The sequence below is a fragment of the Cherax quadricarinatus genome, chromosome 6 (assembly GCF_038502225.1).
Source record: "Cherax quadricarinatus isolate ZL_2023a chromosome 6, ASM3850222v1, whole genome shotgun sequence".
Classification (NCBI taxonomy): Eukaryota; Metazoa; Arthropoda; class Malacostraca; order Decapoda; family Parastacidae; genus Cherax; species Cherax quadricarinatus.
Genome location: NC_091297.1, coordinates 7,853,923 through 7,872,402, shown reverse-complemented (window position 1 = coordinate 7,872,402; position 18,480 = coordinate 7,853,923). Strand labels below are relative to the sequence as shown.

Here is an 18,480-nt window from a genome sequence, read left to right as displayed (position 1 = left end):
TAGGTAAGTCTTTGCAAACTACATGCAGTTTCCCATAAAGCTTGTATGTATAATTACTACTTTAGATCATTATGTCCAGCTGATGTAGGAAACAGCTACCTCACATTCTGTATTATTGGTGGTGAGCAGGTATGCTTCAGAATTATTAATCTAAGAATTGAAAATGAATAACTAAAAAATATTTGATAACCTTCAGTCTGTTTTTCATTTACTATACTGTATTTATGATTTTTTCTCTGTTTCCTTAATACAGTTGAGAATCTTTAATCTGAAATGCTTCAGATAGGAAGTGTTTTGAATATCTAATTTTTTCAGATTTTGGAATATTTGTATACCTATAAAATTGGACAGCTTGGGAATGGGACCCAAGTCTAAACATGGTACTATACTGCTTACAAAAAGAAGATAAATGCAAACTCAGACACTACAACTACACCAGGCAGGTCTGAGAAACTTGAGGGAGAGGGCACATTATCAGTGACATCACTTTGAGGAGGAACATCAGCAGCAGTTGAGGGACCTGGAAGAGGATGATCTAGGGATGAGGAAGCACTGTGCTGGATGGCTTTTTTTTTTTTAATGTTATTCCCAGTGTCATCTGCCTTACTAACAGTGGTTTTTGTCATAACAGTCTCTCTCTGATTTTATACACTGATGTGATTTCTTGTTCTGTCACACTGCTCTAGTCCTTTAATAAGTCCATATAGATTTTCACCACGTTACCTAGTGGCACCTTTTCCACAATATGAACAACACACTTCTCATACCAACAATAACTAAACCAACCAGGCTCACTGAAACAAGTGCAACCATAATAGACCACATATGGACCAATATACTAGCCCCCCTTAAATCAGGGATAATCACAGATAGCACTACAGACCACTACCCTACCTTCCTCTTGACAAACATTAGTAAACCACCACTTGAATACAACAAAGTTTCATTTAGACTCCATGATGAGGCCTCAATAAGGAAGTTCACAGCTGACCTAGAGACTGTTGACTGGCCTACAGAATTCTCCAAGGCCAATGGTATTGATGACTGGACAGACATTTTTCTTAACAAATTACTTAGACTATACAACAAACATTGTCCTATAAAAACGAAACAGATCACAAACAAATGGCTTGGTTGCCCATGGCTAACCAGCACCATTCTGAAATCCATTGATAAGAAACACCAATATGAAAAGCAATATAGACAGGGCTTAATACACAAAGATATTCTTAAACACTATTCATCAGTCCTCACCAAAGTAATAAAGAAAGCCAAACAACTATACTACTCCAGTAGATTCACTGACACAAGAGGAGATATAAAAAAGACCTGGAAAACACTCTCAGATTCTAGGGACCCACAAACTGAAAAAAAACAAGAATATTGTCCTAACTAAACCTAATGAAACACCACTGCAACCCACTGACACAGCTAACAAGATAAACGACTTCTTCTCAACCATAGGTTCTAATCTCGCCAATAAAATCCCACGTACCAATGCCCATGCCGGGGACTACCTAGATGGGAATTTCCCAAATTTCTTCTATCTTGCTCCAACTGAGCCCACGGAAGTCACCGAGATTATAAAATCACTTAAAAATAACTCAGGGAATCTGTCTCATGTCCCACCATTATTGTACAAGAGAGCGGCCCATGTCCTCTCGCATACTATCTCATTACTTTTTAACAAGTCACTAGAAACTAGCACCTTCCCGAAACTACTCAAGACGGCAAGGGTTACACCAATACATAAAGGTGGTGACCCTACAGATTTAAACAACTATAGGCCAATATCAAACTTACCATTGCTATCCAAAATCTTTGAGAAACTCGTGCACAGGAGACTATATTCATTTATAACAGCACAAAACATACTCAACCTCTGCCAATTTGGATTCAGGAAAAATAAAAGCACTAACAATGCAATCATAAAAATGCTAGATCTGCTTTACACAGCATTGGAAAATAAGGAATATCCACTAGGAATTTTTATTGACCTAAGAAAAGCTTTTGACACAGTAGACCATGGCATCCTACTCCACAAACTTGACCATTATGGTATAAGAGGCCATGCGCTTGCATATTTCAAATCTTACCTTACTAATAGGTATCAGTATGTCACCATTAAAGACACAGCATCAACAACACAGCCACTTGATACTGGAGTTCTGCAGGGAAGTGTCCTTGGTCCCCTGCTCTTCCTCATATACATCAATGATCTTCCAAACGTATCTCAACACCTGAACCCCGTTCTCTTTGCTGACGACACGACTTATGTCATCTCTCACCCTAATCTTGCCACCCTCAACACCATTGTTAATGAGGAGCTGATCAAAATATCGACTTGGATGACAGCCAATAAACTTACGCTTAACGCTGACAAAACCTACTACATTATGTTTGGTAGCAGAGCAGGAGATGCGCAAATTAACATTAAGATCGACAACACTCTAATTGCCAGGCATAATGAGGGCAAATTCCTAGACTTTTACCTCGACAACAACCTGAACTTCAGCACCCATATCCAACACATAACCAAAAAAGTATCCAAAACGGTTGGGATCCTCTCCAAGATACGATACTACGTGCCGCAAACTGCCCTTCTCACACTATACCATTCACTTATATATCCATACCTCACCTATGCTATCTGTGCTTGGGGTTCAACTGCAGCAACACACCTAAAGCCAATAATAACCCAACAAAAAGCTGCAGTAAGAATAATCACTAAATCCCATCCCTGGCAACACCCCCCCCCACTCTTCATAGATCTAAACTTACTCCCTGTTCAGTACATCCACACTTACTACTGTGCAATCTACATCTACAGGACCTTAAATTCCAATATTAACCTTGACCTAAAATGCTTTCTTGATAGTTGTGACAGAACCCACAGGCACAACACCAGACACAAACATCTCTATGACATTCCCCGTGTCCGACTAAACCTTTACAAAAATTCAATGTATGTCAAAGGCCCTAAAATCTGGAACACCCTACCTGAAAATTCTAAAACTGCAGACACATTCATCACCTTCAAAACTACCATCAGAAAACATCTTATCTCCCTGATACACCGTCAACTAATTATACGAATACCACCTGGTGGTTCACACTTACACTCACTCACTCATTTGACCATAAACAGAAATATCAATCTCAATCTCAAAATAATGAATCTTAACTAGTCATAAGTTGGCCTGTGATACTCCAATACTGAAACTATGTATAGTGCCAAAACAAAAGCATTCACATTGCTGAACTCACAAACTAGTATTTAGTCACTTAGCCGTAATACCAACTTACCTCATAATTTTGTAATATTTTAAACTTAAGATTTAATCTAAGTCTGCCCGAAATGCCTAGCCATGCTAGGTGTTCTAGTGGTACACTATAACCAAATTCTGTAAACTCAGCATTGCAATCCTTATAGAGAATAAACTTTGAATTGAATTGAATCTTCATCGTCATAATTATCATCAGGATCACCTTGATTCAGAACCATTTCAGCTATTTCATCATTGGTCATGGAATGAACAACTGGGGCATCACTATCGATGTTAAGAACTTCAGTATCCACTTCCTCCAGGTTACTTACGAACTCTGAAGGTATACTTTTTGCGTATGTAAGGAGGTCTGACATCATTTTCTCATTTGACAGGCGAAATCCTTCAAACTCATCCCTTTGTCCATCATCGTCACTCAGTATAGTCACAGGCATGTACCAGGCATGTGCAAAGGTGTCGTCTTTAGTTACATGATTCCATGCATTGGCAGCCACGTATACAGCATCCTTCAGAGTCAACTCTTTCTTGCAGTCACCCACACCTCTGTTCACTGCTGCCAGCATGCTGTTCAAGAACGTGTCTATACTGAGTCTTCATTGATCTAAGGTTGCCTTGGTCACATGGCTGAATTAATGAAGTCACATTTGGGGGAAAGTACATGCCATAAACATTATTTTTTGATGAGAAGTTCAGCTGGAGGATGAGCAGAACATTTGTCAAGGAATAACAAAATCTTATACTTGGCATCCAGAGTAACTTTTCTGCACTGGGCACGAGTCGCTAGTACAAAATGTTTGTGAAACCAGTCAGAAAAGAGATTTTCATCAGCAACAATCTTGGTAAACACATCAATGAATTTCTCTGCTGCTTTGTGATCAGCAGATGCTTCATCATCACTAGTCTTGTAAATATTTAAAACCATCTTTTTCTTAATTTTTGCAACCAGCCTGCTGAATATTCACTGTTACATTCAATATTCATTTCATCATGATTGATTTTTGCTTGTTTTATGATCAGCATTCCATTAAGTGGCATGTGCTCACTCTGACACTGACAAATCCACTTAGTCAGACACTTCACACTTGCACTGCTGTCAAGTTTTCCAACAGCTTGACTTTCTGTGATATAGATATCCATAAATGCTTCCTCTTTTTCTTTTCACTATTTCCCATAGGCCTTTTCAACATTTTCAACAATATCTTCACACCTCAGTGCACAAAACATGCTGTAATCAGTGAGTAATTACTGCTGACAACAAACTGGCATTACTACAAATGTAAAGCTTGTCTGTCAGGGCTCAACAGACGGAGTATTGAGCCCCTACCACATCTTGTGCTGAATGATCTATCTGAAAACCTCCAAAAACTTTCTGATTTTTTAATTTTGAATTAAGGAATCTATACTGTACTGTATATTGAAAGTCTAAACAGCATTGACTTTCTGTTGGATAAGTATACTATTTCTATGCCTTTTGGGTTCCAGTAACCTCTATAGGATACCTTCACCTCCTGGTCACAAAATGCTGCTGTAAAGTGCCCACACATCCAGCCATCTATTCAAAAACCTGTGGTACTCTGACAAGGTAGCTTCCAGTAGTAAAACATTATTATTTATAATCTCAGCTAGGCATCCTCATGGATCTTATCCTGCTTGATATTATACACTGTTCAAGGTACACTATATATATAGCATCTATGCCAGCCTCTACTGGTGTTCTATGTCAGAGGCTTTTTAAGATATATACCCTTCAAGGGAGATGTATATAGTGATGCTGTTCAGAGATTCCTGATCCAAGGAATTGGAGCTGTTCCTCCCCTTCCTTAGATCAAAAGCCCCTTTTCTCTGTCAGAGGTTAGTATTTTTTTACAATTAAAATATTTATGTACAGGTAAGTACTATTTTACAATTAAAATTTTATGCACAGGAGTAACCTAAAATATTCCTATGTGCCTTCCTGCATGGTAAAATAGATTCTGTGAGTATTGAGATAGCCCTAACCTGTTGCTAATGCTGATAATGTTGTGCATTTTCCAGTCACTCATGAAGGAGCTGCTCTTGGAATACCAGCAAACCCAAGCTACAACTTGCAAGAAATTAGTGTCAAGAAACTCCATAGAGCCTATATCGAAAAGTGCTTGCAAGTAGGTCAAAAAGCAGTTGGCATTGATGTATATAGAAAAATATTTAACACCAAGTTTCATCACAAACAAGATATGAGGCTAGCAGTGTATCAACCTCATTAATTGTTTTTGAGGTAAATTAAACAGTTGCATTCATGCACTTTATTTACATTAAATTTGGTCTTCTGTGATAGTTTTCCAGACTGATAAATGGTAAAATTTAAACTCTACCTGGTTTATAAATAGGTTTTCCTTGCTTTATGTACATTCACTCTATGGGAATTCAATATTATGCAGTCCTAGCTCTGTGTATGTAACACACAATCCCTGTATCAGATTGATATGATCTGCAAAGCATATTAAAAAGTCTTATTATGTGTATTTCAATGATGATGGTTTGATTGAGCTTAGTACATGACATATCTACCATATGTAGATCTTAATACTACTGATTGCGAAAAGGATTTAGGAGTTCTGGTTAGCAGTAATCTAAAACCAAGACAACAGTGCATTAGTGTTCACAGTAAAGCTAACAGAATTCTTGGCTTCATATCTAGAAGTATAAATAATAGAAGTCCTCAGGTTGTTCTTCAACTCTACATATCCTTGGTTAGGCCTCAATTAGACTATGCTGCTCAGTTCTGGTCACCGTATTACAGAATGGATATAAATGCTCTGGAAAACGTACAGAGGAGGATGACAAAGATGATCCCATGTATCAGAAATCTTCCCTATGATGATAGACTGAGGCCCTGAATCTGCACTCTCTCGAAAGGCGTAGAATTAGGGGAGATATGATCGAGGTGTATAAATGGAAAACAGGAATAAATAAAGGGGATGTAAATAGCATGCTGAAAATTTCCAGACAAGACAGGACTCGCAGCAATGGTTTCAAGTTGGAAAAATTCAGATTCAGGAAGGATATAGGAAAGCACTTGTTTGGTAATAGAGTTGTGGATGAGTGGAACAAACTCCAGAGTACAGTTATTCAGGCTAAAACGTTGTGTAGTTTTAAAAATAGGTTAGATAAATACATGAGTGGGTGTGAGTTGGACCTGACTAGCTTGTGCTGCTGGGTCTGGTGCCATGCTCCATCCTTGAGTGGGTCATTGGGTTAATCCGGAGGGGAGTCATTGAGCTAATCTGGGGGGGGACGGACATGGACCTGCTCTTCATGGCTCAGTAGGCCTGTTGCAGTGTTCCTTCGTTCTTATGTTCTTATGTGAAATTAATTTGGGTGCCCAACTAACCCAAGAGTTGTGTTTCTGGTGTTCCAGTTTACCAATGAGTTGTTTGTAACGCAATTTAATTTTCTATGGAAAACAATAGTACAAAGGATAGTTGTGTGACGTGTGTTTATAACTAATGGTTTGACATTTGTCCAACAGTTATTTTTAAATACAGTAAACCCTCGATATAATGAGTCCCAGTATAACAGACTTTTAAAGTTATGATCAATATCCACTGGGTAAATTGTACTTTTAACTCCTTTATTTTTAATGTTTATTACAGTAAATCTGCAAATTGTGTATAGCACTATGTTAGGTATATAGTACTGTATAGTACTTTAGTATGTTTTATTGCTATTTTTTAACGTTATTCTGATTTAACGGATACTCGGACAATCCCCTTTTTTAGTGGATTAAATAGAGGGTTTACTGTATTCATTATGGGCTTTGCTCTTAAGTGCAAATGTTTGTAACTCAGGCATATGTAAGTTGAGATTTTGTTGTACTTGTGTGTACTTTATTCTTACCATACTAGAATAATTATGAATGGTAAAACTTGTACTATATTACCCGAATTATTTATGGCAATTGGGTAGGCTAACTACACTGAATATACAGAGCGGAAGTTCTCTATGTAGGCTGTACCATAAAGTATATTTCAATATTGTATATGACTCACTGTTTGTGCTAACATAGGTAAAAATTCAAATTAAAAGTTGTAATAAAGTTGGTAGAATTACTGACAATATGTAAAGTAAAAGGACACAAGTGCAACTAATGTGACATTTATTGTGGCAACGTTTCGCTCTCCATGGCTTGATAAAGCTCCTGGAGAGCGAAACGTTGCCACAATAAATGTCACATTAGTTGCACTTGTGTCCTTTTACTTTACAAATTAAAAGTTGAATATACAGAATTGATACTATTATACATGTTTTGTGCTTGTGCTCATAACAGAAATGCCTTTTACAGAATTTTTTCTATGAATTACCACTTTCCTCGTCACTGTCAGCATGTTCTTCCTTCCCTTAAATTTACCGCTGATATTGTTAGCCTTCTTTCTGACAAAAGCAATTTGGTGGTTTTCCCTAATTTTGAGAATTACCTCTAAAAAGCCGAGTCCATCCTATCTTAATCATACAATTATGCTCCTCTTGTTTTTAACCCTCTTGGGTACATCAAGAGAGCTCTCAGCCTTAACCTTTGTGCTCCCTTTAATCTTTGTCCACCTGACTTGGATCTTGTTCATTGTTTCTATGATATACAGTACTCTGCCATATTTCTGTGGTCTTCATAAAACTTACAAATATGGTATTCCTCTCTGCCTTATCATTTCCTCTAGACCAGTGGTTCTAACCCCTGGATCATGACCCAAAATTGGAATGCTAGCCAGTGGAATTGGGTCGCCAAGGATCTAAGATTTTATTATTATAACTACTACTACTAGTATTTCCAGTGTCATTTCATAACTAGTGTTAAGTAGTTGTTTCTATATTCTTTTCATGTTGGTTACTTCATGTGGAAAAAGACTCTTATGTACAGTTAAGAACATTTATAAAAGGACACATTTCACTGCAAGTGGATTCTTCAGTCCTAATTCAGAGATAACTAAGAATGTGTATGTACATGGCAGGAGTTAGGTGGTAGGTTATGAGAGGGTAGTAGTAGTAGTAGTAGTAGTAGTAGGTGGTGGTGGTGGTAGTAGTAGTAGTAGGTGGTGGTGGTGGTGGTAGTAGTAGTAGCAGTAGTAGCAGTAGTAGTAGTAGTAGTAGTAGTAGTCATAGTCATAGTGGTAGTGGAAGTAGTAGCACAACTGTGGTGAGATGCCCATGGCTAGGCTTTGGGAGTACAAAGACTCTTGAAACTCATCAAAGTTATAAAGGATTTGAGAAGGACCTGTCAACATCATGTTACAGCAGTCTTTAAAATGGACAGTACCCTTTTAATCAACAATTTGGATATAGTGTAGCTGCCATACTTTCGATGGATTGTGTTACTGGCTGCAATTAGGGTAGCCTCTACAAGTGCTTCTCAACTTACGATGGGGTAACGTCCCGGTGAACCCAGTGTGAGTTGACAATATCATAAGTCTGATGTGAATATATGATATGATAAATAAATAAGAAAATAAATAACTACTGTCACTGAATAAGTAAACAAATAATTACTGTAACTCATTAAATACCATTGTTAAAAAGCAAATAAATGAATACAAGTTTATCTTATCAATAAATGTACAGTACAGTACAGTACAGAGAAAATGTTATACGTATAGTAAATTGACTTGATTACCCAAGGATGATACAGGTACAGTACATGTAGTGATATGTTGTACAGGTACTCACCATTAACCCGTAAACGGTCCAAGCAGATCTACGTTCACATGTGTAGTGCTACAAAAGTAGATCTAAGTGTTTTTTACATATTTTCAAATATAACAAAAAAAAAAAAGTAGATCAAAGTTTTTTTACACATTTTCAAATGTAGAAAAACAAAAAGATCTACTTTTTTTACATACTTTCAAATGTTGAAAAAGCGTATATATACGTTTGGACCGTTTACGGGTTAATGTAGTCAGCTGAAAACACACTGGGCCTGTGAAGCATAGAACTAACATTAATTGCTGCCGCACCACCGTAAAGTCGAAATATCTTAAGTTGAACCATCATAAAGTGAGGAGCATCTTTATACACTTTTGTCATCGTAAATCTTCTTTAATGGCTAACCTGGCCCCATTAAACTTCATAAGATGTCCAACATTGTCTCTATGTTGGACACACACATTTTTACAGTCATCACAGCTGCAGATGTTCTTGTGGTCATGGATCCTAATATCCAGAGATCTTGCTGTTTCCCCTACATATATCTTGTCACATCCCCCACATGGTACTATGTATACTCCTGCACTAATGACAGTATCACACTTGTGTTTCTCCACTAAGTTTCTAACAGTAGTTTAAGAGCTGGTGGATATTTTAACAAAGTTTTTGTCAAGTTTGTTGGAAATGTTTGTTGCAACATCGCTGACTGGCAGAACAATGTAACTGGAAGACTCTCCTTCAACTAGATGGGTGTTAGTGTTGTTAACTATGTGTGTGTTGCACATTTCCTACACTCAAGTGTGAAGTATATGGGGAAGTGTAATGAGCTGAATGAATGTGTAATGTATGTGCACCATTCCTCAAGGAACTACAAACTGAAAACTCTGTAAGCTCTTAGAAAGAATCCTATAACTGCCTTCTTCTAATTTAAAGATCAAGAGCTGGGATATCATTTCTCATTGTGATGTTCTTGCCACAGCATTCAGAGATACCATTGGATTAATTATTCATACGCTATAATAAAAGTAATATATATTTTGTACATTAGCAATATATATTTTAATATATCTTTTCATGTGTTATTCACCTATTAGTGCTACTGTAATTAATATTAATTTTTAGTTCAGTGTTCAGCAAGGAAGATTTATTTGGTTAAGCTTGTTGACTAACACTATGACAAAGAAGGCCTCAGTTTACCTATTTACAAACTGTTGACAGGTGCCAGCAGTCTGATAGGTCAGCAACCAGGAGACCTGGTGTAGGTCTAGGCCATGGGGGTGGTAACTCTACTCCACAGGTAACTGTCAAGAATTCCTAAAATTACAATTAAAGTAAACTTCGTGTATATACCATAGTGTATGCTGAGAGGTACACATCTTGGTGTATATACCTTGAGCAAGGAAGAATATCTTATTTGATATACAGTAATAATGGGTTAAATTTAGGAAGGGGTAAGCTTATTGCTCACAGAATTCATTATATATACCCTATACTCTACAGTGATTGTTTCCTTACCCAACCTTTCAAACAAGACATTGATTACTTGCATCATTCTCATTTTTCATTGTGGTAAAAATAGCCAAAACCTGACCAAAAAATATGAAAAAATCCCTCAACCAGCTTTGGGTACCATTTATACCATTCCAAATATGATGGATCCTGTGTGTTGTGTCATGTCTTAGTAATGTCAGGTTTTAGCTTGCTGGAAGTAACTAGTGGCTTTACTTGCGTCCTGATGAATTTTATCCACGTTTGTAGAAGTGTCTGTTATGTGGAAATAAAGTAAATTTTGTGCAGGAATATTAGAAGTATGTGTAGGAGCCACAGTGATAAGTCTGTAGTGTGTTAAAAGCAGTGACTGATGACTTGAGTCACTGCTGCATACCAGCAGTTACAGATGAGTCACTGCTGCATACCAGCAGTTACAGATGAGTCACTGCTGCATACCAGCAGTTACAGATGAGTCACTGCTACACACCAGGAGTTACAGATGAGTCACTGCTACATACCAGCAGTTACAAATGAGTCACTGCTACACACCAGCAGCAGTGACTGATGAGTCACTGCTACACACCAGCAGCAGTGACTGATGAGTCACTGCTACACACCAGCAGCAGTGACTGATGAGTCACTGCTACACACCAGCAGCAGTGACTGATGAGTCACTGCTACACACCAGCAGCAGTGACTGATGAGTCACTGCTACACACCAGCAGCAGTGACTGATGAGTCACTGCTACACACCAGCAGCAGTGACTGATGAGTCACTGCTACACACCAGTAGCAGTGACTGATGAGTCACTGCTACACACCAGCAGCAGTGACTGATGAGTCACTGCTACACACCAGCAGCAGTGACTGATGAGTCACTGCTACACACCAGCAGCAGTGACTGATGAGTCACTGCTACACACCAGCAGCAGTGACTGATGAGTCACTGCTACACACCAGCAGCAGTGACTGATGAGTCACTGCTACACACCAGCAGCAGTGACTGATGAGTCACTGCTACACACCAGCAGCAGTGACTGATGAGTCACTGCTACACACCAGCAGCAGTTACAGATGAGTCACTGCTACACACCAGCAGCAGTGACTGATGAGTCACTGCTACACACCAGCAGCAGTGACTGATGAGTCACTGCTACACACCAGCAGCAGTGACTGATGAGTCACTGCTACACACCAGCAGCAGTGACTGATGAGTCACTGCTACACACCAGCAGCAGTGACTGATGAGTCACTGCTACACACCAGCAGCAGTTACAGATGAGTCACTGCTACACACCAGCAGCAGTGACTGATGAGTCACTGCTACACACCAGCAGCAGTGACTGATGAGTCACTGCTACACACCAGCAGCAGTGACTGATGAGTCACTGCTACACACCAGCAGCAGTGACTGATGAGTCACTGCTACACACCAGCAGCAGTTACAGATGAGTCACTGCTACACACCAGCAGCAGTGACTGATGAGTCACTGCTACACACCAGCAGCAGTGACTGATGAGTCACTGCTACACACCAGCAGCAGTGACTGATGAGTCACTGCTACACACCAGCAGCAGTGACTGATGAGTCACTGCTACACACCAGCAGCAGTGACTGATGAGTCACTGCTACACACCAGCAGCAGTTACAGATGAGTCACTGCTACACACCAGCAGCAGTGACTGATGAGTCACTGCTACACACCAGCAGCAGTGACTGATGAGTCACTGCTACACACCAGCAGCAGTGACTGATGAGTCACTGCTACACACCACCACCAGCAAGGTAGATCAGGTTTTTTTCTAATTCATTGTCTGCTATTTTTTTTTATCAAATGTATTTATTTGTTATATGTTTATTTTATGCTGGTGAGTTGAGCTCATATTTGTGTTATAGATGAATTTCAGAATAAATTTTGTCATCAATATTTTTACAAAATGCAATGGTATTTTGTGCATATTTAGTGGGCTTGTATTTGCTTTGTACAAACTGATTATTATTATTATTAACATTATTATTGGTATTTATTATCTGTTATTATTATTATTTTTTAACGCATCAGCCATTTCCCACCAAAATTGAAGTAACACTTTCACATCACTCACTCCGTCACTGTCTTTCCAGAGATGCACCAATACTACAGTTCAGATGCTACTCCAAACTGCAGAATCCTCACCTCTTCTTCAGATTGTAGGCACTGTACTTCCCACCTCCAGAACTCTAAGTCCAGCTAACCAGTTTTCCTTGAATCCCTTCATAAATGTTACTTTGCTCACATTCCAACAGCATGTCAAGCTATAAAAACCACTTGCCTCAAATTACTGTTTGATGCCCAAGCTTCTTGCATACAAAACCTCCTAAACTCTTTCCCTCCAACTTTTCCTAAGGCAACCCCTACCTTGCCTGCCTTCCATTGCAGATTTATACACCCTAAAAATCGTCCTATTTTGCCCTATCTCTAAATGTCCTAACCACCTCAATAGCCTCTCCTCAACTCTCTGGATAATTTTAGTAACCCCACACCTCCTATTCTCCAAACTCTAAATTCTCCTCATAATGTTTACACCAAACATTGCCCTCAGGCTTGAAATCTCCACTGCCTCCAGCCTCCTCCTCACTGTAACATTAATAACCCATACTTCACACTCATTTAAGAGTGTTGGTATCACCATATAGTGATCCTTTTTAATAATAATATGATGGGCTGGAGTTATGATAATTTTGAGTTATGCCTTACCCTCATGAAATTTATTGTTGAGTTGTGATGAAAAATTTGAGATATGATACATGTATGATGGTTGATGGGTGTAGGAGGTCCTCAACCCAGAGACAAGACAGGATGATAAAGAGGTCTTAAATGGAGTGATAATGGAGGCAGCGAAGGAGGGAGACCATACATGTGCAAGATGGTGATGGTGGGTGACAGTGATAATGAGTGTAAATATTTACAGTTCCTTACCAATCTGCCTGCCTGCCTGCAACCTTACTTGCTCTTCCTTGCCCTACCTGCCATGTTTAGCCTTGTCTGCTGTGGTCTGCCTGCTTGCTTGTCTTAAATGGAAAGATGGTGGAGGGTATGTTGGGAATGGGAGGGAGGAGTTGGTGGGTAGGGGTGAAGGAGTGAGGGAGGGAGGGAGACCATACTCGTACCTGATGTCGACAGTGGGAGACAAGAACAGTAATAGTGCAAATATTATATTTACAATTCTTTACCAATCTGCCTGCTTGCTTGCCTTCTTCCCTGCCTGCCTGCCTGCCTTCTTCCCTGCCTGCCTGCCTGCCTGCCTGCCTGCTTGTCTTCCTCCCTGCCTGCCTGCCTGCCTGCCTGCCTGCCAACCTGCTTGTCTTCCTCCCTGCCTGCCTGCCTGCCAACCTATTTGTCTTCCTCCCTGCCTGCCTGCCTGCCTGCCTGCCTGCCTGCCTGCCTGCCTGCCTGCCAACCTGCTTGTCTTCCTCCCTGCCTGCCTGCCTGCCAACCTGCTTGTCTTCCTCCCTGCCTGCCTGCCTGCCTGCCTGCTTGTCTTCCTCCCTGCCTGCCTGCCTGCCTGCCAACCTGCTTGTCTTCCTCCCTGCCTGCCTGCCTGCTTGTCTTCCTCCCTGCCTGCCTGCCTGCCTGCCTGCCTGCCAACCTGCTTGTCTTCCTCCCTGCCTGCTTGCCTTCTTGCTCAAAATAGCATAAATATTTGATTTTTGCCGATTTTCCTCAAGACTTGTAAGGCCCCTCTACACACCTCAGTTTGTTTTATGGGATTTTAATAGATCTGATTAAATTATTGGGATGCCATAAACCATAACCAGTCATTTCTAGCTATATTTTATTAGCCGGGAAATAGAGTAAATCTTTTATTTTTGTGTGATTTTGAATTCAAAACTGGAGGCAAATATATATATAGGAGAGGCCTGGGGACATGATAAATGAATGGAGAAAATGTTGTTTTGTGAGCTTGATAGGGTACTAGTTGTAATAGTTGAATGGCCAATTTCTTGTGCTCAGTCAATAGAACAGAAGGCATGCTAGTGAAATAACAAAATGTGGTCAAATGAAGCCATGAAATTGACTTGAAATATGACTCGAAGTCAGTGACATCACTGATGCATAAATTGCGTTCTGACCGCTAACTTTGCGCCTGCATAATTCCATAAGGTTTCCATCAAATTTCCTACTTTTAGTGTCATTACCTTCAGAAAAAGATTCCCTATAATTTCAGAAGAATCGTTTTTTTTTTAAGTGGACACGGGAAACAGTATTTCCAGGGTCTGGACAGTGAAAGGGTTAATGGATGTGCTTTTGGATTGTAAGCAAGGTAACATTTATGAAGGGATTCAGGGAATGTTGGGATGTTGCAGTCAGAGGGTAATCTGAATTTGTGATGACAGCAGACTTCTGCAAAGATAGTGACTGATTGAATAATGGGGATCACACTGCCTTGGTGGCAGAGCCACTGAGGTAAAAAAGAAAAATTAAGTTCTCTACCCTGAAATACCCTGGCGCCCTTTAGTTAACTTGTGTGGGTGTCATACAGTGCCAAGCGACTGGCAGGCAGTGCGTACAAGGAATGTATGTACAAAAGGGAAAGTTCAACACATCACTGTAGTTATATATTTCTTTGTCATTTCTACTAAATGCTGGATATTGTTTCTACAACAAGAAATTATCATACAGTATGTATGTGTGTTGTGTATCTTTATACATATATGCTTCTAAACTGTTGTATTCTGAGCACCTCTGCAAAAACAGTGATTATGTGTGAGTGAGGTGAGAGTGTTGAATGATGAATGCATTTTCTTTTTGGGAATTTTCTTTCTTTTTTGGGTCACCCTGCCTCGGTGGGAGACGGCCGACTTGTTGAAAAAAAAAAAAAAATGTATATATTTGAATAAAATGTGTGAGCTTAAAAAAGAGGATAAGAAAAAGATATAATACATAAATTCATTTATTATACATTTCTTATGGTTCTAGCTGGAAGGTCCTCTTATTTAGTTCCTGCCAGCCAGAAGTGAGTCAAGATGAACATACAGCAAACATCCATAATGTCATTAAAGAGCAAATCAGTATAGATACAAATATATTTATCTATTTATACTGTATATGAGGCATTGCAGATAATAACATCACATTACAGTAAAAAATGCCTTAAAACAATACAGTAATCAGGTAAATAAATAATAACTTTTTAAAAAATTTAAATGGCTTTTATTATTTTTACTTGTATAGTGTTTTGAAGCATTGTTTACCGAAGTTCAGATGTTGATGTCACCCATACTACCCACAACTCATATGATTACCCTGGCTGCCTATGCTGTGACACCCAGAACACTCCCTTGTCTAGCTTGCTCTCCACAACAACTAAACTGTAAGTGCTATCAGTGAGCAAAATAATAACTAATTTTGTGCTGCACAATAAAAGTCATATACAGTACATGTAGGCGAGTGATTGCTAGGAAAGACTGCACTATAAGCAATACTTTGTTCAGAGGAAAGAGGGAGTAGTCAGAGTTTGTAATCAATTTATGATAAACTGAAAAGTATTCACACAAATAATCTGAAGTGCACTATCAGAATATGGCTAATCAGTTCTCAAATAACATAAAATCTCATTTTCAGGAATAGGTACAGTAATAGACTACTGGTACATGTCAGCCATCACTAATCCAGCATTATTGGGACCTGTAGTGTGCCAGATTAGCGAGTTTGCTGGATTACAGAGTGTTTAGGTTAGAATACACTTATCAATAGGGACTCTTTCTGCTACATCTTCCTCATTTTCATCACTGCTTTCTCCTCCACTGGCTTGCTGCTGTGGATTTACAAACATCTGCACAATTTTTGAGTCAGTATAATGTGAAATTTGAGTCAGTATAATGATGAAATTTGAAATTATGCTAGCCAAAATTAGTGCCAGATTACTGAAGGAACCGGATAACTGATTGCCAGATTAGTGATGGCTGACCTGTATTTTTTTTTTTTTTTGGAGGAGGACAACCTTATATTTGGAAAATGCCTAGCAAATTGACAATATGTAATAAAAGGTTTTGCATAATAAACTCATAAAGTTTATTAATATAAAGCAACCTAGATTTAATTTTTAATGCTTTCCCAGTTAGCTACATGAGAGTTTCTTAAAAAAAAAAAAAGTTTGAAATTATACCATTCAAAATGCCAAGTTTACATAAGGGAGATTATTTCTGAATATGACTTTAAACAAAGGAAGGCATATAAAGGGTCTAGACCACACCTCACTATCACATCCCACAACAAAGCAATACCTGACGCGTGACTCATAAGAAAGAGAACACTGCAGCAGGCCCACTGGCCCAACTAGACTGGTCCTTCACACAACCCACAAACAAACTATTCTACCCAAGAATTAAGAATTTTAAAATTTATTATTTGTCCAATGTATTATTAAAATCTTCCCAAATTCTATTAATTATAAATGGATCTAATTTATATAAACCAAAGAAAATATTCATATTATTGTCAAAACTGCTTTTTATGAAACAAGATTCAATTATATTCTTGTCGACCATGGACTTGCTTGATACAACTTTCTCAACTTTTTGAAAATCAATTGGATGGTTAAAATCTCTCACATGAATAAATAGAGCATTGGAATCTTGTCCAGTTCTAATGCTATATTTATGTTGTTTTAATCTTAGTTCTAGACTTTTACCAGTTTGACCGTAATAAACTTTTATCGCAAATTTTTCAAGGAATCTTATAGACACATCCGTCAGCATTATGGGGTAAGTTCTTTATCAAAAGTTTTTTTTACTGTATCAAAATTTTTAAATACAACTTTGATATTAAAAGTCTTAAGAAGAGAAAGCATATCAACCAAGTTTTCATGGTAAGGGAGAACCAACATATTTTTAGTTAAATAAGGCTGGTTGTCCCTTTTTGGATTGTAGAAAGTATTTCTAGCAATTTTAAAAGATTTATCAATTACGTTTCTTGGGTATTTCAAATCATTTGCTATTTCATAAATTTTGGATATTTCCTCATCTATGAACTCTGGACTACAAATACGTAAAGCTCTCAAAAACATTGATGAGAAAGCAGACAGTTTAACTCTATCTTGATGTGAAGAATAATAGTGGACATAGGAACAGTTATTTGCAGGTTTTCTGTAAATTTTAAATTTGAATTCATTATTACTCTTAATAATTAAAACATCTAGAAAAGGCAATGAGTTATTTTCTTCAAACTCAACAGTAAAGTTTATAGAATGGGCTAAGATATTTAATTTGCCAAGGAAATGGTGTATATCTACATTCTTGGGCATAAGACACAAAATATCATCAACATATCTGAACCATTTAGCTCTATTAGGGAGGATTGTGTTAAGCAGCCTTGTTTAAAAAAACTCCATGTATAGGTTACTAACAACAGGTGAAAGAGGGTTTCCCATTGCCATACCAAACTTCTGAGTGTAAAACTTATCATTAAATACAAAATTTACATCAACAATGCAAAGTTTAATAAGTTTAATGATAGTAGGAACTGGCAATGGTAAATCATAGTTAACGAGTTCTTCAGATAAGAAACTTAATAAATCATCAACAGGAACTTTCGTAAACAAGGAAGTAACATCAAAACAAACCATGTTAAAATCATTTAAGTCAGTCAAGGAGCTTAATTTATCAACTAAATCTCTGTTATTTTTAACATTAAAGTTAGAAATTTTGCCAACAATAGGGCTTAAAATGTCAACTAGCCATTTGGATAATTTATATGAAACTGATCCTATGGAGCTAATAATTGGTCTGACTGGATTCTCTGGTTTGTGTGTTTTTATTAGTCCATACATGTAAGGCAAAGATGGATTAGTGGAAGTAAATTTTTTTATTAATTCATCTTTGCCTTTCAGTAGAAGTTTTTATTTTATTTATTTATTTATTAATTTGAACATGATACATAGAAGTACAAGGAAATACAGTGGTTAAGTGCAACATGCCAAAGCCCCTTGTATGCAGAGCATTATGGGCAGGCTTAAAATTAACTTAAGATTAACTAAGCAATGATATATT

At 38.1% G+C, this 18,480-nt stretch overlaps 1 protein-coding gene across 7 annotated transcripts in view; it reads left to right on the top strand.

Moving 5' to 3' along the window:
* Positions 1–18,480, top strand: part of LOC128691943 (uncharacterized) — a 70,525-nt gene that overhangs the window by 46,671 nt on the left and 5,374 nt on the right. For 2 of the 7 annotated variants that reach the window (XM_070080068.1, XM_070080054.1), the window contains exon 8: positions 5,322–7,475. In XM_070080068.1, the coding sequence (XP_069936169.1) occupies positions 5,322–5,530 (209 nt within the window). In that variant the 3' untranslated portion in view covers positions 5,531–7,475. Of the gene's footprint in view, positions 1–5,321; positions 7,476–10,175; positions 10,319–15,664; positions 15,901–18,480 lie in introns of those variants that run through there. The other 5 variants (XR_011391058.1, XR_011391069.1, XR_011391057.1 and 2 more) reach the window with 5 other exon arrangements.